The sequence below is a fragment of the Trachemys scripta genome, chromosome 3, assembly GCF_013100865.1.
Source record: "Trachemys scripta elegans isolate TJP31775 chromosome 3, CAS_Tse_1.0, whole genome shotgun sequence".
NCBI lineage: Eukaryota > Metazoa > Chordata > Testudines > Emydidae > Trachemys > Trachemys scripta.
Genome location: NC_048300.1, coordinates 13,538,623 through 13,565,023, shown reverse-complemented (window position 1 = coordinate 13,565,023; position 26,401 = coordinate 13,538,623). Strand labels below are relative to the sequence as shown.

The 26,401-nt window shown below is 36.5% G+C and overlaps 2 protein-coding genes across 5 annotated transcripts in view; one reads left to right on the top strand and one right to left on the bottom strand.

Annotated features, from left to right (window-relative positions):
- Nucleotides 1-26,401, bottom strand: part of MACROD2 (mono-ADP ribosylhydrolase 2) — a 1,283,788-nt gene that overhangs the window by 1,064,127 nt on the left and 193,260 nt on the right. The gene's annotated exons all lie outside the window — the stretch shown is intronic.
- Nucleotides 11,275-24,497, top strand: FLRT3 (fibronectin leucine rich transmembrane protein 3). Its single transcript, XM_034764157.1, has 3 exons — nt 11,275-11,525; nt 19,783-20,562; nt 21,968-24,497. Exon 3 carries the CDS (start codon nt 22,020-22,022, stop codon nt 23,967-23,969), a length of 1,950 nt encoding a protein of 649 aa, XP_034620048.1. The 5' UTR covers nt 11,275-11,525; nt 19,783-20,562; nt 21,968-22,019; the 3' UTR covers nt 23,970-24,497.

The window sequence follows — 26,401 nt, the reverse complement described above, 5'->3', positions numbered from 1 at the left end:
TCTCCAAAATTATTTTGATCCGAACCGACGCGTTTTTTTTCCATTCTATCCATTCCATCCAATCAACCTCATCATTAACATACAATGCTATTCCACTGCCTTTATCTTTATTTGTCTTTCCTGAACAGCACATATCCTTCAATACCTATACTCGAGTCACAACTACAATTCCACCATGTTTCTGTTGAAGACATCATGCGTATGCCAAAATGTAATCAGTATTAGAGAAAAAAAGATATTTTTTACAGAACTGTGAGGACATTCAATGCATTCACGAAGTTTTCAGGAAAAGACAATGAAACTTGCATGACTCCACAGCGAGGACAGTGTCTTATTGGAATGAGAATCCACTTCTCTGGGACAGCAGCTGCTGACAATCCCTGCTATACAGGGCTCGATGTTTTCTTCTCTGTACAAGTTATCTCAGGGTTTGACTATGGTAACTCCCTTTATCCTGGCTGGACTCTTGCATGCAGCAAATTCAAAATGCAGAAACGTGTTCTGTCACTGGAGTGATCATTTATAATCATTTTACACCTGCTTTCCATTAGCTGCCCACAGAACAATGACTGACATACAAGTTTGCTTTTCTGACATATAACGCCTTTATGTACCGAGATCCTACACCTGAGGGACCCACTGTCAGTTTACTGTACTTCCCAGGCTCCACTCTTCCTCATGACACTTCCTGATGTTAAATTGGTAGGCAAGCAAGTTTTTCCAGGGATGGCCTTAAAGGCAAGTAATGGTCAATCTTAATAATTCCTTTCAGATCCTTAAAAAAAGCCATTAATACCATCTTTATGTGTGACAGTACTTGCAAAATTGTTAGGATTTGGGATTTAGTTATATTCTGTGTCTTTTAACAGTATTCTATTTTGTTTTTGAATTCTTGTATGGCAAACCCAGTGCTTCAGCAGGGTAAATAGCATTATTATTACTGTGGAATTTGGCAATAGTTTTTAAATAGTGTTATCAATGCTTTAAATGTCAAGCAGTGTAAACATCATATGACAGGAGAGGGAAACATTGGTAGCCATTAAGAAAAAGATGGCTGCCAATCTGAAGTTAGATTAAAGATGTGTTGTCTGTCTCTTTACCAACACAAGACCTTCTAGAAAGCATTAACTTGACATACTGAAATCCTATGAACATTTGGACTACAAGGAAGCAATTATATAGGCTTAGTAGCAATTTCCTAAATTAAGTAAATTTTATAATTTTTTTTTGGAAATAAAAATTATTATAGATTACACTGGTCTACAATTTTTGAGAAGTCGTCTGTTTCAGAGATAAAATATGCTATTTATTATGTATTTTGATGTGCTGAATTCAAATATGACAATTAAAACAACTGATTGGCTACTGTTTCTAAGATATTTAAGTTTTTACATTTTATGTCTATGTATATTGTGTAGGTAGTAGAGTTTTAATCATAAATTGTAAACCTAGGTCTTTTCATGTGTTTATGGTTGCTTTACATGATAATATTTCACCTGTCCTGTTTATGTAATACTTTAAAAATCAGCAAAAGGGTTATCTAAATAAAATGTATTATGAAACAAAAATCAAAAAACTATTATGTACATAGTTTAGTCCTATTCAATGTCTACTTGGCTCTTCTTGGCTTGGCTCTTGTATTCATTAAATGGAGCATTTCTTGTCACTGTCCAGCAATAGTCTGAAAGCACTGATGGGCTCCATTTGCCCTGATAGCGTTTCTCTATTGTTGCAATGTCCTGGTGAAATCGCTCGCCGTGCTCGTCGCTCACTGCTCTGCAGTTCGGTGGAAAAAAATCTAGATGAGAGTGCAAAAAATATATCTTTAGTGACATGTTGCAACCAAGGCTTTTGTATGCCTTGAGGAGGTTTTCCACCAACAACCTGTAGTTGTCTGCCTTGTTGTTTCCGAGAAAATTTATTGCCGCTAACTGGAAGGCTTTCCATGCAGTCTTTTCCTTGCCACGCAGTGCATGGTCAAATGCATCATCTCGAAGAAGTTCACGAATCTGAGGACCAACAAAGACACCTTCCTTTATCTTAGCTTCACTTCACCTTGGAAATTTTCCACGGAGGTACTTGAAAGCTGTTTGTGTTTTGTCAATAGCCTTGACAAAGTTCTTCATCAGACCTAGCTTGATGTGTAAGGGTGGTAACAAAATCTTCCTTGATTCAACAAGTGGTGGATGCTGAACACTTTTCCTCCTAGGCTCCAATGACTGTCGGAATGGCCAATCTTTCTTGATGTAGTGGGAATCTCTTGCACGACTATCCCATTCGCAGAGAAAACAACAGTACTTTGTGTATCCAGTCTGCAGACCAAGCAAGAGAGCAACAACCTTCAAATCGCCACAAAGCTGCCACTGATGTTGGTCATAGTTTATGCACCTCAAAAGTTGTTGTCATAGGTTTCCTTCATATGGACTGCATGACCAACTGGAATTGATGGCAAAACATTGCCATTATGCAGTAAAACAGCTTTAAGACTCCTCTTCGATGAATCAATGAACAGTCTCCACTCATCTGGATCATGAACGATGTTGAGAGCTGCCATCACACCATCGATGTTGTTGCAGGCTACAAGATCACCTTCCATGAAGAAGAATGGGACAAGATCCTTTTGAGGGTCACGGAACATGGAAACCCTAACATCACCTGCCAGGAGATTCCACTGCTGTAGTCTGGAGCCCAACAGCTCTGCCTTACTCTTGGGTAGTTCTAAATCCCTGACAAGGTCATTCAGTTCACCTTGTGTTATGAGGTGTGGTTCAGAGGAGGAGGATGGGAGAAAATGTGGGTCCTGTGACATTGATGGTTCAGGGCCATAAGTTTCATCCTCTTCCTCGTCTGACTCAAGTGAGAATGATTCTGGTGCATCAGGAACTGGCAGTCCTTCTCCGTGGGGTACCGGGCGTATAGCTGATGGAATGTTTGGATAATGCACAGTCCACTTTTTCTTCTTTGACACACCTTTCCCAACTGGAGGCACCATGCAGAAGTAACAATTGCTGGTATGATCTGTTATCTCTCTCCAAATCATTGGCACTGCAAAAGGCATAGATTTCCTTTTCCTGTTCAACTACTGGGAATAACATGATGCAATTCATATCATGTATGATGCAATACCAGCTTCAGATTGCATCATTCATTGTTTTGCCTAAAAAGCAAGTACTGTCCAAACCCAGTCATAGATTTATTCATAGATCCACTCAAAGATGTATTTTAGTCATTTCTGGTTTAAATTGAGATCCCTTCCCTTTATAACTCACTTATCCTCCGCCATTCCCAAGTCAAGGGTCGTATATACTGACCCAACAGCATATCTTGAAAACTAGAGCCAATCAACAATTTTAAGCATCATTTTCATTCTCAGTGACTCAGAATTAGTAAAGTTTGACTACATTTATTTCAGAAGCATTTTCGCTGTAGAGCAGTGTTACCTGAAAATTGAATTTGAGTTACAGAAGTACAGAGAGCATATAAAATGACAACTGTTTTGTAGTAATATCACAGCCTAAAGAAATCATGCCATATTTGGTAGTTCCTTATGTGGAACTTACACATCACACAAGATACAGCCTAGAACAAATTTTTTTTTGAGAGTAAAAGCCATTCCCTAAGTATGTTTACCATAGTAATGGTGGAAGACCTTAGCTACCCAGGAAGCAATGCTGCTTTTACAGCTGCTTGTGGAAGAGCGTGGTATGGCCAAAGTAAAATAAATACAGTCTTCAAGCCAGCAAGGATCTCTTGCACATGCTGAGACTGCCTGTCATTCAGACTTATAACGTCTATGTTTCCAGGTGATATATCCCACTTCAAGTTTTGTCTTAACACACAGAGAAACAGTTTCACACAAAACCTGTGAACAGTGAAAAAACTCTTGGGGCTTAAAGTTTACTTTTCCATGTTTCTAAAAGGCACACATGCAGAGCCATTAAAGCAGTTCACAGGATGTCAAGTTTGGCTATGCAGATTCTAGAGAGTTGGCTCATTTTAAACCTGTAATGATCATGCTGGAATGGCCGACCCTGAAAGTAACTTATTCACATAGAAGAATATAGAGTTACAATAGTTTTTTTTCCTATACCCATTTTTAAAATTGTACAAGAAAGAATAAAGTAGGTTTTTGTATTGATATTTACGGGGGAGGGATAGCTCAGTGGTTTGAGCATTGGCCTGCTAAACCCAGGGTTGTGAGTTCAATCCTTGAGGGGGCCACTTGGGGATCTGGGGCAAAATCAGTACTTGGTCCTGCTAGTCAAGGCAGGGGGCTGGACTCTATGACCTTTCGAGGTCCCTTCCAGTTCTAGGAGATGGGATATCTCCATTTATTAATTATTATTATTTATCTGAATAGCAAAAATTGACAACTAACACACACAACAACAATAGAGAGAGAGGTTTTCTTTATATGTTGAGATTTCATTTTTCTAAAAGATATGATCGTGCTTAAGTAAGAAGACAAGTTGTAAACCCAGCTGTGACAATTCTCTCAGCTTTTCTCTATCAGTTTTCAGCTGGCGTGTGTGCCGACACTTTCATGCTAGGCTTCTGTTTTTAGTAAGTTGAACCTACCAGAACGTGTTTCAGGATTTATATACCAATGAGATGGGGTTTATAGTTCATAGCAAATTAAGAGTTTCAGTTAAAACCATTTTTGAGTTAAAAAAACAAAAACAAGACTAAACTTCATTGCCACTATGAAGAGCACCATTTTTTATCTGTCCAGAAGTGTATCCAAGATATATGCCAAGTGAACAGCATCTATTAGCAACACACTAATTTTGGGTGCTTTTTTGCTTTATATGTATATATAAACGCTCGGTCAAAAAGGGACTCTGGCGACTCCAGTCAGCACTGCTGACTGGGTCGTTAAAAGTCTGGTCGGCTGCGCATTGGGGCTAAAGCAGGCTCCCTACCTGCCATGGCTTCCGGAAGCAGCAGCATGTTTCCACTCCATCTCCTAGGCTCAGGGGCAGCCAGGTGGTTCCGCGTGCTGCCCCCACCCCAAGCACCAGCTCCGCAACTCCCACTGACTAGGAACAGCACGCAGAGCTACCTGGCCTCGCCTCCACATAGGAGCCAAGAGGGGGGACATGCCATTGCTTCTGGGAACTGCCTGAGGTAAGCACTGCCCGGAGTCTGCAACCCTGGCCCCCCTGGCCCTCTCCAAACCCCTCGGTCCCAGTCCAGCGCACCCTCCTGCACCCCAAACCCCTCATCCCCAGCCCCTCCCCAGAGCCCACACCCCCAGCCGGAGCCCTCACACCCCCCCACGCCCCAACCCCTCGCCCCAGCCCTGATCCCCCTCCCGCCCTTGAACCCCTCGGTCCCAGCCCGGAGCACTCTCCTGCACCCTAAATCCCTCATCCCCAGCCCTTCCCCAGAGCCCACACCCCCAGCCGGAGCCCTCACTCCCCCCGCCCCAACCCTCCGCCCCAGCCCTGATCCCCCTCCCATCCTTGAACCCCTCGGTCCCAGCCCGGAGCACTCTCCTGCACCCCAAATCCCTCATCCCCAGCCCCTCCCCAGAGCCTGCACCCTCACACACCCCAACCCCCTGAGTCAACCTGGTGAAAATGAGTGAGTGAGGGTGGGGAGAGCAAGCGATGGGGGGGGGGGAATGCAGTGAGAATGGGTGGGGCGGGACAGGGGGCGGAGCAAGGGTGTTCGGTTTTGTGCGAGTAGAAAGTTGGCAACCCAATATGTGTCCCACAATGGTAAATAGGTCGAGAACAGAATAAAAGTGAAACTGACTAGGAATATAAAAACCCCATACCAGATCAGACCAGAAGTCCATCTTATCCAATATTCTGCCTCTGACCAGTAACAGTTGCTTCAGAGGAAAGTGCAAAAAACCCTCTAGTCATAATTATGAAGTTATCTGCCCCCAGGGGAAGTTTCTTTCTAATCCCTTTTAATTAGAGATTGGTTTACAACCTGAAGCATGCAAGTTTATATCCCTTCCAAACACAAAACCACTGGAGCAAGGAAATGAGAAGCCAGGCTATCTGAGGGCTTGACTAGATGAACAGTCAGTAGGTGGCAAGCAGGAGCGTAAAGCCACATTTCTGTAGTGGACCTCATAATAACTGTCCATCTGGACCCTTCTACCACACATTAAAAGTTCCCTAGTGCACTTTGATCTACTGTGAGTAAGAGTAGACAAGCCCTAACTTAGGGAACAGACTCTTAACTGTATTGTGTTTATTTTAATTTGTTCACGTTGTACATTGGACAAGCTGTCTAAGACACTGATAATTTATTTATATATTAAATAAGCATAAGATATATTTATGAGTGATTTATTAAGTCTCTAATACAAAACTCAGGACTGGGGCAATTATGGGACCATTAATTTATTTTGTAACAACTACTATTTGAAGAAAACCATTCAATTGTTTTATCATGTTGTACTCGTATTTTCAATGAAAAAGGCCATTATCAATCCTAGTATGTTTGATGTAAAAAAAAAAAAATCCTACCATTTATATTTTAGTTGTACATTTTTTGCTTTTATTTAGCCAGTCAATGAGCTTTTTTCTTTGTCAATAGGATATCATCTGATAAGCAGCCACTGTTTATTTTCTGACTGGCCTTAGGGAAGAAGAAGAGAGGGACAGGATTACATCAGGGGCACCTCTGAATTGATGAGGCCTTTCCCCAGGGCTATTAAGGAAACTAGAAGACAGTGGGGGGAGGAGGGAGGAAATAAAAAGACAGCTGTGGTGGTTATTCTTCGGGCTTTTAAACAAACATAAAGGAGTATTTAAACTCAAGACAATTATATCCAATAAGTTACTGTCAGGAAAATGCACATATGGTTAAAAGTCTTCTTCACTCATATTTTATCATCTCCACTATGGATTATCTTCTACATTATGGGCCACATTCTGAAATCTAGACCTGCTGCACTGGGATTACTCCATATGTACAATGCTGAAACTGAACGCAAAATTTAGCCATTTGCTTACTTTTGAGGGACTCACTTTTTCCAAACTATATTTTTAAAAAATTCACATAATTTGAAGTAAGATTCACTTAACATATTATAGGTTTATAAACTGCAAAACAATTTTGTTTCTGAAGCAATACCTACGTATATTATTCATCACCATTGTGACATTCTTCTGGTAAGTTGCAGCTTAAACTGTTGCTTCTCTTTCCTTCAGTGTCACTACAAATTAGTGTATTCCCCGTTTTAAATTGGGGCAAGCTACTCTGGAAATTGCTCCAACATGCCTTTAAAGCTGATCTGTTAATTAGGGACATCTTTCAATAAGCTCAACTCCACTAACACCCCATTTCACATCAGTTCACTGAGTTTCTGAAAGAGCAGTAAAAGGTGGATTGGGGGTTGCGGGGCCCTGGGCCAGAGCAAGTGGGAGCCTCTCCCCACCCCTTCCACCTGCAGTCCCCTCCCAGCCCCCGCCCTTCCCCGGCACTCTTGCCAAGGAGCTCTGTCAGGGTGCAGGGACTTCCCCTGCCCCCTATTGGCCAGGGCCCCTGTGCACAGGCACAGTTGTCCCAGTAGCTAATCTGCCACTGAGAACAGTACTGAGCACTGAGCAAGTGAGTGCCACTTGTGAGAAGCTCCTAAACATGAAATAATTCAGTTTTCTCCTGCAGTTTTCAGGGTGTCTGTTTCCTCCTGCTGGAAAATTATTTCTAGAATTGTAAGCAGTGTAGTTTGTAGTCGTGTCCGTCCCAGCATATTAGAGAGACAAGATGGTTGAGGTAATATCTTTTATTGGACTGACTTCAAAAGCTTGTCTTTCTCTCACACCCCAAAAGAAGTTGGTCCAATTAAAGATATTACCTTGCCCACCATGTCCTTCTGGAATAACTATTTCAATCCCAATGCAAAATGCGTAGGAAATCATATAAAAAATGCTGAAATCAGCCTTTAGTCAAGGGCAGTTTCCGAAACTGTAGTCACCATCAGTACAAGTAGGATGCTAAAAATACAAGTTATCACTTTGACTTGATAGTATACCTTACTTGGTGGTAAATCAGAAAGATCAAGATGGATGACAGATAGGAGAACCATGTATGTAATACATGCATATATGTTATGAACTATGCACTTGTATGACATAATGTGTTATGAACAGTGTATAATAGAGTATTCTGAATTTATGACTTGTTAGCCTCAAAAGCCTCCTAGACTTTTGGGCCTTAACAGTATTGCCACACATCTTCCAACAAGTAATTTCCTTATAGATTTGCCAAAATGTTTAATTTCTAATCTCCCTGTCACAAGGATTTCTATACATTAAGTATAGGCAAAGACTATTTTCCCTACTATCTTAGACTATTAACTTAGAAAGAAACTAAATTATAACTCATTACATTTCTAAATTTTCATATATTTGCAACGCATGCACCTTTTCCTCAGATGAGTGGCTCCACTACCATTAATAGAGTTCCAGATCAAGGTCTTCAATTTTTTGCATTTTAAAAAATAAACAGTCAAGTTGTTAAGCTACAACAGATTGTTGTGTAAAGTATTTGAAGTTTTCATAAATAATATATTTAAGGAGTCTCAATAAGAAGATAGTAATAAAAATAAGTTAATTATAGCATTTTTAAAAGAAGTTTCAGTATTCTTAGGCTGTGAGCTGATAAAATCTAATTATTTCTCAAATACCCTTTGGAATTGTTCAGGAAGATTTACTCCAATTTCTACTACTACATTCCGTAGTTGGCCAGACCTCACAAGATAAAAAGATAGCTGAATGGGCACTCCATATCTTTTATGAACATCCCACAGGTACATATTAAAATATAGTATTGATGTGCTGTAACATGCATCACAACCTGTTGATTGATAAAACCGGGCTAGACTTCAAAGATTCTAGGAATACAACATGTTTTAAAGATGCTTTCCTAATCTTAATGGAATCTGAGTTTTAAGAAACACTTTTAGAATACTCAGAATTCAAAATCTACCCTGAATTACCATATTCAATAGTCTTGTTTTGCATGACAACTGAACAGAGGCATGCTGCAATACAATGCCTGCAATACAATATATATAAGTTAAATGACCCTTATTATAACCGATGAGCAAAGGAGGCCACAAGTAGCTCTTCCAATGGCAAAGCCCAATGCATTTAGCACACTGGGAAGAGATTTTATGAACGGTTAAAATTAGCATTACACAGTTTTTACCTGTTATTTTGCTGGTGAATTTGCTGACATTGAACAAATAAATCTGCCTAGAGAAAAACTGGTTAATTGTCTAGATGAATGTCTAAAAATATTTTTAAATATGTAATTATCTCAACTCTTTTCTCTGACAAGTTTTTATTCATAAAGTTATAGTCCATTGTATATTTAATAAAGTACATTTTAATGTATTCAAATGAGGACTGGAATTCAGGAAACGTAGGAGAAAATTCTCATTCTCTTAAAAAAGCTTGAGAACATTCCTATTAGGACTTCTCCTTGCCCCCTATATTTAAAGAAAAATGGAACGTGTACCATTTTGATGTTTCAACCACATCAAAATCAGATACAGCAAATATAGGTAATGAAAAATATATTTAAATGGGAAATTCATGTTTACAAAAGGTAGCATGTAGTAAATGGACATCTTTTTTCAGGAAAATAATAAACAACTAGAAACTTCAGTTCTACAGTTAGACCTTATTTAAGCAATGTAAGTACCAAGTTGATAATTTCTTGTGTTCCTAGTGGTTTCCATAAGCCTTAGACTTAAAGAAATCCAGGTTCCTTGCAAACTTAATGGAGCTTGGCCTTGCTGTCCTCTGATGCCACAAAAAGTGCAATCATTGAACAATTGAGGTCAACATAGCCCTTATCATGAGCTTGCCTTCTACTTTGATATCACCTAGTCTTACTAGTGAATACCAGGGTCAAACAGCTCTATCAAACAAGCATACAGACAAGATAAACTAAATGAAGGTAATGAAGAGAATATAATCAAATACTTGTGGGAGACAGCAATTGACTGACCTCAAAGAAACAAATATTTTGAGGGAAATTTAAAAAGACAATGGAAAATGTCAACTATGCTAAATCAAATAGCACTTGTGCAAGTTAATAAGCTACTAGTAAAAGGAAACTATGTTGTAGGAAGAAATTATTAAGCAAATTTATTTTCTAAATGATGTTACTTATCAATGAATTAAAAAGATATGAGTATTTACAATGCCTTATTTGTCCTCATCTGACTTTCCTAAGAACTAAAATAAGCATCTCAAATAGGTGTTTTAGAGGATAATAAGAAAAACAATTACGCCTTTACTAATTTAATATGGACTTTGCAATACTAATGCCTTTAAGGAAACATTATTCAAAGCTAGAGATGAATAATCTCTTATGATTCCTATGTCAACATGTCCTCCCAAGGGTCCCTGCAGTTGTTTATTGTTCATCAAATGAATTACTTCATGCCTACAGTTTTTGAATGAAACCAGCAGAGTCAAAAATCCAATTTGTTTCTACGTAGGAATGACTTTCCTCCTGAGATCCTCACCTTATTTCATGAAGTATAGCATTTGTTTACACTAGTTAATACATACAAAAACCTTTTTTGAGCAATTAACTATTTCAAAGCTCTCCCTGATTCTCTACAAATCCAAATCTACAATACATTCGCCACAAAGTCAAAAAAGAATGTCATATCTCAAATGAGATTTCAGTAATATTTTTAGTAATTTTTTTAGTCACAAAATGAAACAGATTATAAAAGGGAAATAAAAATTATTCATAGACTTTTTACTTCAAACCTACAGATCTTGAATACTGAACAGTGTCTCAGAAGTTTGTTATTTGACTCTCTATGTAAAAATTATGTTGACATTTTATTTTTACACATTTAGACTCAAAGATGTAGTTGTCTTTGATTATGTAATTACATCTTATTTACAAATGTAACATTTGTTTCCATTGAGTAAGAACAGTTGTTTCCAATTTTCTTCTGAAAAGGCATATCTACCAAAATAAGAGATTCACCCACTCTTTCTGTACTGTTATAAATCATATTCTGCAGGCATAATAATTTTAAAAGGCACTTGACTTTAATAAATCTTAAAAGTGTTAGTATTTATCAGGTTGGTTACAAACCTAATAGTACTGCCCAAGATTTCAGGTTTGGCAGACTGTGCTGTAGTTGCCTTCTACTCCCTCTAGTGTTGGTAATGCACATTCCTTGTGCGTCTGCTTATCCAGTTACTCACTAAACAAGAGCCAAGATAAGACCTGCCCATTTATGACATCAGCTCTTTATTCAACCACTGTTAGGTGAAGCTTTAACTTCAGACTTTGAGGTGGGCTGTGTGCACGTAACTGGAATGCTTTCCTTCTCTCACTCCTTCGCAGCGTAGGAGAAGTGATCTGACACAGTATACGCTCACACCATAGCTGCTATAAGCTGCTCTTGCTTTTTGTTACTGGACCTGAAATAAGGGCTTTTATTACTTCGCATAACCATTCGAAGTGGAATAACGGCTGTTGCTGCATTGTAAATAAGAATTCTTTTTCTCACCTTGCAGGTAAGCGTTTTCATTGATTTCTCCTAATTTCCTCAAAAGTTTTATATTTTACTTCCCCACTGGGAATTTTTCACGTGCAACAAGGCAAAATTTTACTATTAGAGATCAGTATGAAGATGATAAATGCAAAGTTATGATGCACTTCTACAGTGCTTTACAAATATAAGAAGTTCATTTAAAACATGGTTCATATTTAGCAATCAAGTTTCAATCGGCATACTAGCATCAAGCTTTGCAAACATTGCTACTATTTTGCTCTAACCAAATACTAGAAAATACACTATAGATACCTCACTAAAATAAAAAAAAATCATATTTTCCAAACCTGGCCAGTACTGCATGTGTGGTATGATCCCCTTAATAGTCGTTTTTACAGCTGTGAAAGGAAATCAATGATCCTTCGCACATGAGTATTCAGTACATAAGGAACAAATATCTTGCTCACAGCTAGATCTGCGTCTGTATACTTACAATTTTTTGTGAAGGATAAACAAACAGCTACACCTAGATTCTAAAGCCTGCATTACTATCCCACGTCTGTAATTCTGAAACAAGACATTTGAGTTTTAACTGTTTAATTCAGTATAGAGAGGATATGGTTTAAAAATATATTCCTTCCCCAATATAATAACAAATTTCATTGCTTAGACAAATGTAGTATGTGACCTGCATAGTAATTCAATAAATCTAGTCAGACAGACTAACAAAGCTAAGCTTTAGGGCAGTGCAAAGGGACCAGATTGCTATATTCAGTAATTTTAAAAAATCCTTCTGTGTGCAATTTAGCCATTCATTTGAAAACAGTTTTTCTCCATGACTGTATGTATTCACAATGTGAAAAAGTATTTTTTCAGTTAACCGCCCCCCCACAAAATGTTGCATACATCACACAAAATCCCCAGTGGGGTTATGTGTTGAACAAAATGGTTGCACGCATGTTAAGAAAGAATGCAACAGGCCCCGATTTTCTTAGAAACCACATTAAAAACAAAAAGAAAGGGAAAAAAATATGAGAGTTGGCTGATACTCCTTTCTATGGACCCGATATGGCTAGTTTTAATAAACTTTGCTCTGTTTTCCCATGTTATTCAGTAAGTTATTAATTTTACTTGCCATTTTTCCAAGAGTGCATAATATACGCTATTACAGAAGTTGTTTTAACATCCAGAGGAGATTTTATCATCCAAATATATGTTTCTGATTCAGCTAGCATTACTCTAAGACTTAAGTCAATAAAGCATTGGCAAAAAACCAAACAAGCTGTGGAAAGAGGATGCTCTTTGTATTTTAGATATTTTATTTAAATTGGACTAACTTTTACTCTCTGACGGCAAATAATTTGATTGAGCACATCTCTGACACATCAAGGCAAAGTTGCTAGAGTGTTACAAATGTCTTACAGTGACAATGAATGCATATAATTAACTAATTAATGAAGGGTATTGTTAGCCATAGATTACTAATTTGGTTGGAACATGAAAGTCACTTCTCTCCCTTTTTTAAGGCATTAATTCTGGTCAGTTCACAATGTACTATTAAACACTTTCTATACATCAATACTAGTAAAATGCAGAATCATTCCACAATTCAAGTTGCTCTTACAAAGAAATTGTCACACTGATTTCAAGATGCAAGGTCTGTTCCCTAATTATCTCTTGGAAATAAAAAAAATATATATATGGATATTCCTTTTCTACCATAAATTCTCAGTGTTTAAATGAGACCATGTTAAAAAAAAATGATTAAAATTTTGCAGCTGTCTAACTTCAATAAGCTATTAATTATCTTTACCCCATTTTCTTTGCTAGACTATACTGCCCAAACAGATAGAAATTCCAGTTATGCTCGCCATCTACTGCCTCAGGATATGGAGTCTTAATGAACCTTTCTTTGTGGCAAGATGGAAAATGCAAACATCAATTTAAGTAAAGAGAAAAAAATTGTCTGCTCTAAAAAACAAAGATCCATATGTATTTTTCTTGTCAATATATGTCACATGTCCTAACTGACTCACTCGGTAGGTGAATTTTTTTTTATTTGTTTTTTCCCCTAAACCTGAAAATTAAGGTTAATTTAATATCTTCCAAAAACCTTTCACCACATTTTAGTTTAAAAGCCCTCACCTTTGTTTTAAACTATTTCAGATTCAGAAGTTACTAGGTACCATACAGTCCTGGTTTATAAAAAGCCAATTAACTGAAAATATAGATAGTTGGTTCTATATAGAAACTGTGTTAATTCCATTATTGAGAATTTCAGTTTTTCCTCAAAATTTTATTCTATTAAAAGGCATATTTTCTCTCTGTTCTGTGACCTACCCTTCCCCAGGAACTGTGATCATCCCTTGTCACAGACCGCATTTATAAAATTGATCTCTTAAATTTTCTTAAATTCATACTATTTAGTTCTACTAACATTCTCACTGAGAATGACCAGATAAAACACCACGGTTAATTAAATCAACATGGGAAGTAAAGTTCAGTAAAATCTTTCAAAGACTGATTTTTTTTTCCCTTGGAGGCCTCCACTGTTTTTCTCAACAGGAGGCTTTGTTGTAATTAAAGCAGAGAAAACTGGACAGCAGCAAAAAACATCTGACTTGTGGCTCTTAAAACAGACTTTTTGTAGTGTGTACCACCCCCCAGTGGGCAAAAACTCTGTAGTAAACTCACAGCAAGCCTTAATCTTCAGAAAGACAATGTGTTCTTTTTACAGCATGAACAAATAAAGATGTGTCCCTGATTCATTTTTTATAATATCTTTGCAATGAACTGTTTTAGTTTAAACTGATGATTTAAGGCAGTGATGTCTACCCAACTAAATTATTTTTGTATTACAGTTTGCACAGGTTTTCATTACAACAATTTTTAATGCCTTCAACTGGTAGATGGACATCTTTTTCACTTTCTAGCAGGACACATTTATGTTAATAGCTAATATTTCTGAAGTTTTTACTCAATAACTCCTTCACAACAGAAGACTGCAGATATCATTTTCAAGACTGCCTGAGCAACATTAATACAGCAAGCATGTACACTTATTTTGATAAGTAGCTGAAATAATCACAGTAGACTGGTATCCTGAATTAAGCTTTTCGTAAAGAAGACATTATGTACCACAAACCATGCCCCCCTCAGTAAGGGCTGATAACTCCGATCACATTATTACTTGAACATTTTCACCAAGTTCATTTTATATATTGGAGAGCACTTTAATCAGTCAATAGCTACCAAACCAAACAACTAAGACAATCAACAACTATTCCTAAGTGGGAAAGAAACAAAACATTGAATCTTATCTATCAGCTAAGCTAAACAGTATTTAGTATATACATAGCCTCTTGTTATGCCTCAACTTCAGTGCCAGGCATTTGTTAAAACCCTTCCAGATACTATTCAACTTAAATTTAACAAGGGAAAAAAATGGTTTTATTGGGAGACAATGACAGCATTTGTTCTCTCTTCTTTCACTTCAGATGTGGACAAGTTACCTTAGCAGCAACTTTGAAAAGAAAACCTAGAAGGCATATTAGGTTAAGCCCAGAGAGTACAACTCCCACCCCTCCTGAGTGCTATTTTATTTCTGATTTAAAATTTACCAAATCAAAGCTGCAACCTTCATAGAATTAAAGCAGATAATTTTATTTCAAATAAGTACACTTCTACTGTACTCTGAACTTTTCAAGCTAACAGCAGCAAATTTGCATTTCTGATTTAGGTCAACAGTAGCAAAAATACTAGCCACAAAAAAAATTCAGAAAATATTAACTGAAAACAAATATTTCTTATGCCACTTTTCATCCACTCCAATGAATACTGATTTTGCTTCTACTTTATGCCATGCAAAAGAGGCAGAAAGTAACCCTTATAATCATTATCCATTTCCAGTCAAGTTAAAGCTAATATACTCTCCATGAAATTTCATTTTTGTTTTAAAGAAACCTGATTTAGTTTTACAAACAGAAGTACATGAAGCAGTCTCAGGTTCATTCACTATCAGCCTTGGGGAAGGCGGGGGAGGGGGGAAAAGAATAAATATTTTTGAGCATTTAAAATTGATTTTCCATAAGCCAAAGAAAAACCTTATTCAACAGGAAAAGACAGAACCCAAACTAAAATCACACTTGCACTTCACCAAAACCTTAAATTCTTTGGCCCTCATGAGAATAGTTAGAGGTCCTTCTGCTTGCCTAGCATTAAACAAAAGAATGGGGCACCTTCCTGAAATATGATGATCCTGGAAATTTCAATTACTAGACAGGCTGCTTAGAAAGCATTTTGCTGTTGCTATTAACTAAGTCTGAGTAGAACATTCAAGAAAACAATGCCTACACTTTGTTTTATATACAGTTGAGTACTATGTGCACTTTTAAAAAACCTTTTCAAGCTTTTTAAGAGCAAGTAAGGCCTTTGTAAACTAGTTATTTAACCCAAGTTTCTAAATTGGCCACATATACAATGGACAACTCAATTACTTTTACAAATAAAAAACAAGTTACATTAAACACATTTTTTTCTTTTGCTACCCATCCATTTCAAATTACATTTATTTAGAATAGTAAATTAAATGATACTGTGAAATTGAAATGTTTTGAACTATCAAATTTGTACTCAAAAGCTGAAATAATTCTAGATGTCTTGTCAACTTGGTTACATTTATAGCCTAAAAATACTGCTTATCAAATTATCAAACCATTGTTTTAGATATTAGAGAGAATATAAATCATAAGCTTTCATGGTACAGGGTTAAAATAAGAAAAATTAGGGGAGAAACAAGAAATAAAACAATTCTAGACTTTATGCAACTTTTAGCAAAGTTTGGAAGAAAGTTGTGTGTTTTTTTAAGTTAGCCTTTGACAATGTTCCAGCATCATTTTAATACACCTTTATTCTTTTTGCCTGTCTACAGAAACGAGTGCACCTATTTATAATACAGACTTCAAGTTTGATGTTTCCCTTTCATAGATAAAAGTGTCGTGACACAAGACATTTTCTTTATATAATGCAAGTTACTTTGAATATTTTAAAGTAAGATCTCTGAGCAATTTGTTTGCCCCAGTGAAGTTTCATTGTTGGAATAAGTACACGGAAGGCTTCTCATACATTATCAGTAGCTGTATTACATATGCACAGATAATAGTGTCTCAATAAAAGAGAAAGTTTGCTATCTTAGCAAGGGCCATGAAAATATTCAATTTAGTACTAAGTGTACTTAAAACTTCCATTCATAATTGTTCAGATATTACTTTTGTTACCAGAGACTGATTTGTGCATTAAGAAGAAAAAATTATTTATAAAGCTTATATTTTAAAAACTTTCCCTCTTTTCTCTTAACGGTTCCCCGCCCAACCCCCCCAAAATTAATAGCTTCTTTCAAAACCATGGGTCCATGAAACCTCCCAATTTGATGTTGTGGAAACCTGGCCACAGTGTCTGTACCAGTGGGGGTCATTTTTCTTTTAATCCTGCAGGCCAGGCTACAATGACTTGATGTCAGGGAATATGTTGAGACAGCTCAAGAAGAGGGAAGTCTGAACATGGCAGCAGGATTCCCCTCTTCTATGTAGACAGATCACTGCAGCCTTTGATATGCAAAAACATTGTTTTCAGCTATAGTTTCAGATGTAAAAGGAAAATGCAAGATATCAAACACAATCAAATCCTGAAGAAAACTGTTCTCAGTTTAAGTAAAGGGAGGAGGGGGGGTATAAACTTAATCCACATTTTTGAAACAGTGTCTTTTTCTCCAAAGAGACCTGTATTTTCCCCTCTCTTTTGTTTTGATGTAATTTCCAGAGAAGGGATAAAGAATTCCAGGAACTTAATGAGCTTTAGGGTTTTCAGTTTAATCCTACATTGCCAGTAGTACAATAGAGGCAATAAACGAGCGTTTGCATGTCAAATGGAGCAAAGAGGAAACAATTTAGAATTTGAAAAGGTAAAACAAATACATTTATCGTCTTTCTCCACACAATTTGGAACTTTTTTTCCTCCTCTTTCTCAGGAGTAAATGTTTAGAAACCAATTGATACACATTTTTACAGTTTAATTTTACCTTAGCACTATGTTTACCATTAAAAGTTCTAATTTAAAAGCAATTATCTGCTATCTTTTATTAAGAGTTTCAATTAGTACAGACTTCAAAAGCACTTTAAAACAAGCTTTTATTCCCTTCTCTCCCTCCCTCCCCCCGCCTTCCAGTATATGCCACCCTTTTTCAAAACTACTTTTCCTTTATCATATCATGTGAGATCCATGGGGATTTCATTTTTATATAGATTAGATAATTAAATATATTACAAATTTAGGAATAAAAGACACAGAAGCTATATAAAACAAAACATTTACAGGCATTATTTGAGCTGAAAGATTCTTTGGGATTTTTTATATTTATTTTCCAGTTTACAAAACAACATGCAATACAGGTTAATAATGCCATAAGAAGCATAAGCAATTCTATATTTTATTTTTCCAAAATGTACCCATGTATTAATATTTTATTTAACGTACTGCATTAAGTTAAAAAATAAAAATATTTCTAACTGTTATTCTAACAATAGCCACATTTAGAGAGACAAGGTGGGTGAGGCAAATTTAGAGACCCAAGGTGATTAATATCTTTTATTGAACTAACTTATTTTGGTGAATGAGACAGAGCTCTTCAGAAGGAGGTGGCCCAATAGAAGATATTACCTCACCCACTTTGTCTTTCTAATATCCTGGGACCAACACAGTTACAACAACACTGCAAACAACAGCCACATTTGTCAGTTTAAGTCAATATTTTTTCATTACTGATGAAACAAGGAGGGAAAGAAAACACCTAGAATAAAACCACAATTATGAACATAACTCTACTCCTCAGTGGACATTTGCATTACTCCTACGAGAATGCTTCAGGATGGGTGTCAATAGTTAGATTTCAGAAAATAAATGAATACATATTTACAATGGTTCAGCACCAAGGTCTACAGTGGAGATGCTCTTGATTTACATAGGTGTAACAGAACAGAATCAGGCACATACCCTTCCGCTTTCAAGATTCACAAGTCAAAATGAATATATCTGTCCTTTAAAAAAAATGTTAATACCTACAATAATTAACCAAGTCTCTGACTGGATCTAATATTTTATGGTAGACTAGAAGTAGCGCTACTTTTCCTCAACTTCTTAAAATGGAGACCTGAGCAGCCATTATTCTACATACATTTTAATTCTAAAGCAGATGCTCAGCTTTTTGGAATCTATGTGATTACTAAGTGGAGAAGCAAACTGCAGGTACAGCATTATTATTTTTTAAATTTCAGGGTGTAGTATTTCCATTTCAGACCAACTCTCTCTACATGGACTTACAGTACATGTACTCTTAAGCATCTGACCAGATGACCCTTGACCCTTCACAGTAGAGATAAGATTCCAACAGAAAAATACAGTCTAAAACAATCTGATATTATGCTTCCATCATGAAATCTGAACAGCCAGACCAAACGTTTTTTCTTTAGATGTAAAATTTCTTACACCCTAGCACCCAGCATGTTTGAAACTGGAGTAAAGTAGCATTGTAATTGTATTATTACAGCACAGCACTGATTCTAAATAATTACCTCATGGCAAGATCCTTCAAATGTAATAAAGTAGCTTAAAGTTTTAACAATACATAACTCACACCACAACCATGAACATCTCTCCATCCTTGCAGGATGAAATAATGCAGAAGTCTAAGCATTCACACAATTTGAAAATGCTGTATCTGTTACTGAGGTAAAATGTTAACAGTACTTAGACCCAGCCTTTCTACCTGTCATCCAGTAACTAGTCAACAGTATTTCTGACATTTTATATTTAAAACCAAGAAGAGGATTAACCTGTTCCCTCAGTTTAGCAAGAATAAAAACCGAGATAGCAGTAATATGCAAAGTGTTCAATGAGACTGGACTTCTATTTGTAATCAAATGGAATATATGTCATGATTTCTCTACAGTCTGTTGATTAAAGCTGATTTCAATTACTATCGTTCTGAGACTAATATAACAAAATAGCTGAAGAAAAATCCCAATAAATGTGAAATAAGACAGCAGAATGTCTGTTAGCAATTCCACTCATTTTGCTGAATTACCAACATACTAAGGTAACAAGATATATTGGTTATATAAATAATAAATGTAGCTCAAATTGTATGAAGAATACAGTTCAGCATTTATTTGTATGCAAGTGTCCACTGTTGTTGTTATTCATTTAAAATCTGTTTATTTTCACAGGAAATTAACAGCTTAAAGGACACTTTATAAGAGGAGTGGTTTTTTTAAGAAGGAATAAGCATGTTCCTGTTTCTTCAGAAGAATATTAAATGAATTAAAGAAAAACAATCTATTGTAAAATAACTCATATGGTTATAGAGCATGAGGAAATATTTTCTGCATTGGAAATTTTGAACAAGTGTTCAGAAGTGAAAGTTGGAAGCAGTTCTTTCACAGCAGGTATGGATTTATCAGAATGTAGCTACTGTACAAAGTTAATACTTGGATAATTTGGGACAGAACCTCCCTTTTTTTATTTCTTGGACCTTCTGAAGAGTCTATCATCATTCAAGTTTCAGCATAATGAATGATTTCCATCATGTGGAGCTGAAGTTAGTATCTTTGACTACTATGCTATACAGAAGAGTTTGTAAGAAATACAAGGAAATCAATTTCTGTTAAGGGTTTACACAAAACAAAAGAGATTCTTCATGCACAGACTTTGTTTGAAGAACAAAACAGAAATCTCATTCCTGCATCGTGACAGGAAGTTGAAGCTTTTCTTCTCCACAACCTGGTGTGCTTATGTACCATGATAAACCTTTGTTGGAATGTTCACTGAATACAGTGGAACTAGTCATAAAGCATTTACTACCAACAACGATTACTTGAGTAAACACAGTCAAGGAAGACCAGCTGCGTGGAATAAACCATAAGACTCCAAAAGTCATTCTCCTCAGTCAAAAATTTATGTTTATTGGATTTCTGCAAGCAGAAAGTTTACTCATACTTTTAAATAAGGTAAGATCAATAATAATGTGGGGGTTTCTTTAGTTTGAGAGAATAAAATGCCATTAATAAATCCATCTGCAAGAGAGGAGATTATGACATCATATAATGCATAGGTGATGTTATAAATTTTCAGGATCCTAATTACAATGATAACTGAATTATGTTGTCTTAGAGTGTATAAAAATATTAATTGCTTGAGTAGAATGTACAAACAAATATTACCAGAATCTAGTTCTAATCCCAACAGTTCATGTATAGAGTCTACGCTGCACACTTTGAATTAATAAGATGTGAAAATGTGGGTAAACCTGTCAAATAGTCACTTATTAGCATACTGCTTAGTAAGGAGACTTTTGAGAATGACAAATATTTAAACACTAAATTAAACATGTAATGAAATATTCCATCCAGTCATCTGGAAAAGTGTAGTTCTAGCGATTAGGTAAACCACTCCCAAGCTACATACCAGCTCCTTGGGTCTCATTTTTGAACATTCCAATTATTTTTAACATATCAAGGGCAATAACATGATTGATTACAACAACATGGAGCAGATCAACAACTGAGGAGGCTGTATTTGGTCACTGCTCTTTTGTTCACACACGGACTATTTAAAAGGTTATTTAGGACTCTTCAGAACTTCTGGAACTGTTATTTAGGAAGGGCTTCATTATTCTCTAAGGGCTTGTCTCCACTTACTGGTGGATCGACACTGTGAAGATCAATCTACTGAAGGCTAGTGAAGACCTGCTAAATTGACTGCAGATCACTCTCCTGTCAACTCTGGTACTCCACCGGAATGAGAAGAGTAAGGGGAGTCAACGGGAGAGCGTCTCCCGTCGACATAGCATAGCGTGGACCCCGCGGTAAGTAGATCTAAGCTACATCAACTTGAGTTATGCGACTAACGTAACTCAAATTGCACAGCTTAGGTCGACTTTCCCCCGTAGTGTAGACCTGCCCTAAGGGACCTATGTATGGCCCAACTGATCTAATAAAAGTTACTTGATGGTTTTCAGGAACTGAATGTAAAATTTAGACAAGATTTTGTCTTGAAGTGAGCTTCCAAAATGAACAAATACTTAGATGGGAATGAAGTTATTTGAGAAGAAACTACCTCTTTTCTTTACACATAGAATGTGTAGTATTTGTTAGAAGGATGCTTCTTGTTTAAATGAAATAATGTACAAGTCAAACATAGTTGGGTTATATTCAAGTTACTGTATAATACTAAATCTATCAACCAAACTAAGCACAATTAGTGTAAGAAATGAAAGAAAACTGTTCTTCAGTTCAGCTAAAACTCAAAGTTCACAATAATACACACATTTTAGATGTCTTCTGTATTTTCAAAGTGGTTTTTTCATTGTAGTTCCTTGACTAGTAATCTGGATAATATTGTTCTTTTTTCCAGGTTGTTGAAGACCAGAAAACTAGACTGTGTACAAATCTCATTGTTCCTGACCATGATCAGTGTAACTTGGAACATCTTCCTAATATGGACTAAGATAGGGCTGTTGCTTAAAATGGCACCTCATTCTGTCAGTGCCAAATCATGCCCATCGGTGTGTCGCTGTGATGCAGGTTTCATTTATTGTAATGATCGTGAATTGACATCAATTCCTACAGGAATTCCACAGGATGCTACCACCCTCTACCTTCAGAACAACCAAATAAATAATGCTGGGATTCCTTCAGACCTGAAAAACTTGCTTAGGGTAGAGAGAATATACTTGTATCACAACAGTTTAGATGAATTCCCTACCAATCTCCCTAAGTATGTTAAAGAACTGCATTTGCAGGAAAATAATATAAGAACCATTACTTATGATTCACTTTCACAAATTCCTTATCTGGAAGAATTGCATTTGGATGATAATTCAGTTTCTGCTGTTAGTATTGAAGATGGAGCTTTCCGGGACAACATCTATCTCAGACTACTTTTTCTCTCTCGAAATCACCTTAGCACCATTCCCTGGGGTTTGCCTAAAACGATAGAAGAGCTACGCTTGGATGATAATCGTATTTCCACAATTTCAGAGGTGTCCCTTCAAGATCTTACAAATCTAAAACGTCTGGTTTTAGATGGAAATCTTTTAAACAATCACGGATTAGGAGACAAAGTCTTCATAAATCTAGTCAATCTAACAGAACTGTCATTGATCCGCAATTCCCTTACAGCTGCTCCCATAAATTTGCCAGGCACAAACCTAAGAAAGCTTTATCTTCAAGAAAATCATATAAATCGTGTACCACCTAATGCTTTCTCTGACCTAAGGCAGTTGTATCGACTAGATATGTCCAATAACAATCTAAGCAATTTACCTCAGAGTATCTTTGATGACCTGGACAACATAACTCAATTGTTTCTTCGTAACAACCCATGGTACTGTGGATGCAAAATGAAATGGGTCCGTGACTGGCTTCAATCATTGCCTTTAAAAGTTAACGTACGTGGACTGATGTGTCAAGCACCAGAGAAAGTGCGTGGAATGGCTATCAAGGACCTCAGCACAGAGCTATTTGACTGTAAGGATGATAATACTGGAAGCACCATCCAAATTACTACTGCAATACCAAACACATTATATCCTGCCCAAGGGCACTGGCCAGTTTCTGTGACCAAACAGTCAGACATAAAGACTCCCAATCTAAATAGAAACTACAGAACCACAGCAAGTCCAGTACGGAAAATCATTACAATCATTGTGAAATCTGTAAGCACCGAGAGCATTCATATTTCTTGGAAAGTTGCACTACCAATGACTGCTTTAAGACTGAGCTGGCTAAAAATGGGTCACAGCCCTGCCTTTGGATCTATAACTGAAACGATAGTTACAGGAGATAGGAGTGACTACCTACTCACAGCCCTTGAGCCAGAGTCACCATACCGTGTATGTATGGTTCCCATGGAAACCAGCAACATCTATCTGTCTGATGAAACCCCTGTTTGTATAGAGACTGAAACAGCACCTCTTAAGATGTACAATCCTACAACAACCCTAAACCGAGAGCAAGAGAAAGAACCTTACAAAAATTCTAATTTACCTTTGGCTGCCATCATAGGTGGTGTGGTGGCACTAGTAGCTATAGCACTGCTTGCGTTAGTGTGCTGGTATGTCCACAGAAATGGATCCTTGTTTTCAAGGAACTGTGCATACAGCAAAGGACGGAGGAGAAAAGATGATTATGCTGAAGCTGGAACTAAGAAGGACAACTCCATCCTAGAAATCAGGGAGACTTCTTTTCAGATGATACCAATAAATAATGACCAAGTATCCAAGGAGGAGTTTGTAATACATACCATATTCCCACCGAATGGAATCAATCTGTATAAAAACAACCACAGTGAAAGCAGCAGTAACAGAAGCTACAGAGACAGTGGTATACCAGATTCAGATCATTCACATTCATGATACTGAACGAAATAATGGACAGGAAAGAGTGACTATAAAGGTTGCTGTTCTACTGCAAAACACTGGATTAAAAGACTGAAAAAGCAATGTACTGTACATTTGCCATATAATTTATATTTAAGAACTTTTTATTAAAAGTTTCCAATTTCAGGTTACTCCTGCAATTAATGCAGTGGGGATACCTGACCACAATTCTCTATTTTAGTACTTTTTAGTAATTTGTACTGTATTTTCCTTGCTAATATTGAAGTTACAGCCCATTTAACTTTTGTGTTCTACTGAGTAAGATGACTTGTTGACTGTGAAAGTGAATTTTCTTGCTGTGTTGAACAATCAGGACTTTGCATTCATTTAAGATCCTTGTAAGTATAAGCACAGGCCATTTTTCACTTTGGTATTAATAAAATATTAAACCTGGCAGACAGAGGAGATGAAAAAGTGGTTGCAAAAATTCTTAGAACTATAATGTTGGGTCTATTAACTCTGTAAACCACGACAATACTCAATAAACAAAAATGTGCGTGGTAATGGGCAATATCAGCTGTCTGGATATATCCATTTTAACAACAGTGAAATGAATTTTTATAAGCCAATTTGTCATCTGCATGAAACTGAAGCTGTTGACATGAAAGCGAAAAGTTTGAAACCTAGGCAGTTAATGAAACTACTCACAAGACTTCAAGAATACACTACCACCACAAACCAAAGGGCACATTTAATTTCTATTTCTCAAAAATCTGTAAGTCTATATATTATGGAGAACATGATGATAACTGATTATAGGCATTTGTGGGGAAATTTTAGTACCTTCACTTGAACGGAAAATATGCTAATAGTTCCACACATTAGAAAAATATCATTATGAACAAGACTAAAATAAGGCCTCAACCAGTTTTGAGACATGATGGTAAATAGTTAATTGTACACTTGCTAAATATGGAAATAAAGTTCTTACTTCTAAAGCATATAAAAAAACACAGACTACAAGTGTATTAAATATACTTAGACTTGGCAGAATTTGATTTTTTGTTATAATTTAAACAGAAAATATCAGTGTTTATTTTTTAACATTTTTTCAATTTATATCTATTTAAATTTTCACAGTTGTGCAAAATTATGGATTCTAAGCATTTTTATGATTTTTATTCATTTTAAATTTTCATGGTTCCAGGAAATTTTAGGGGGTGTGTCAAACAATGGGGAGGGGGCAGAGGGGGCAGACAATTATTTAATGACTGTAGACATTCAGATTGAAACATTTAAATATACAGAGTACAATATCCTTAAATCAAATTCTAATAAGTTCTCAAGCCGCGTGTTTTTATTTTGCCTGTCTGTAAATTTTGATGATCATCAATGGCAATATTTTTCATCGGTTTGTGTACAGCCAAATCAACATTTAACGACATTTACCAATAAAATACAAATCCTTCCAATCCTAATCCTTCCAAACCTAAATATACTTCCACTACAGTCAGGAATACTGCCCATTACGGTCACAAATTTCCACAAACTTAATAATAAATTTCTAAGATAACAATTCCTATTGAATTGTGAGGTATTTAATGTTTTAAACCCACGCCACTCTTTTTTGTTGCCATAATCATTTATTTTTGCAAATGAAAACCAAAGTGCATTGTACGCCCTTTGGCCAGTCTTGTATGTGCCTTGATCCAATGCTATGTGTATTCAGCTTTTAAAAATAAATTGGTAACAAATTTTTCATACATACTTAAGTATGAAAAACATTGGTCTTATTGCTGAATAAAATGTAAAAATAAGTACAGAACAATGTGTTTTGCTTTTCCTAACTGATGTGCAAAAAAAGCAGTTAAAGAATTAAAAATGTAGGCTGTGCACTAGTAAAAAATCCAATGGGAGGCAATTACTTTTCAGGTCACGAACTTCAACTGCTTCTTTGTCAAGCAGAGTGCCACAGTGTTTGGCTGGGATTTTTTTTTTTTTAATCACTTTGAAAACAGGTTGTCACTTAACTCGATAACTAGAATATTAACAACTGAAGGTAGGCAAGACATAGTCTGTTATCTCTCTCAAGTACAAGAATGTACTCAGTTATAAAAATTCTTTATACATTAATTAACTGGAGCTACAGAGATGGAGTAGAAGAACAATACAAGGTGAAGCACAGTATGAGTTTAGAGACTTTCAAAATAGACTTACAAATGCCTGAATATATCTTTCGGACAGGGCCGCCCAGAGGATTCAGGGGCCTGGGGCAAAGCAATTTTGGGGGCCCCTTCCATAAAAAAGTTGCAATACTATAGAATACTATATTCTCATGGGGACCCCTGCGGGGCCTAGGGCAAATTGCCTGCCCCCCCCCCCCCATTTTCCCCCCAGGTGGCCCTGTTTTGGATGGCATTTCTGCAGGGAGGAAGGATGCACAGAAAGTAAAATTCATCACTTTTAAG

Coding starts and splice junctions, on each gene's coding strand:
- FLRT3 (XM_034764157.1), top strand. CDS start 22,020: ATGATCAGTGTAACTTGGAACATCTTCCTAATATGGACTAAGATAGGG.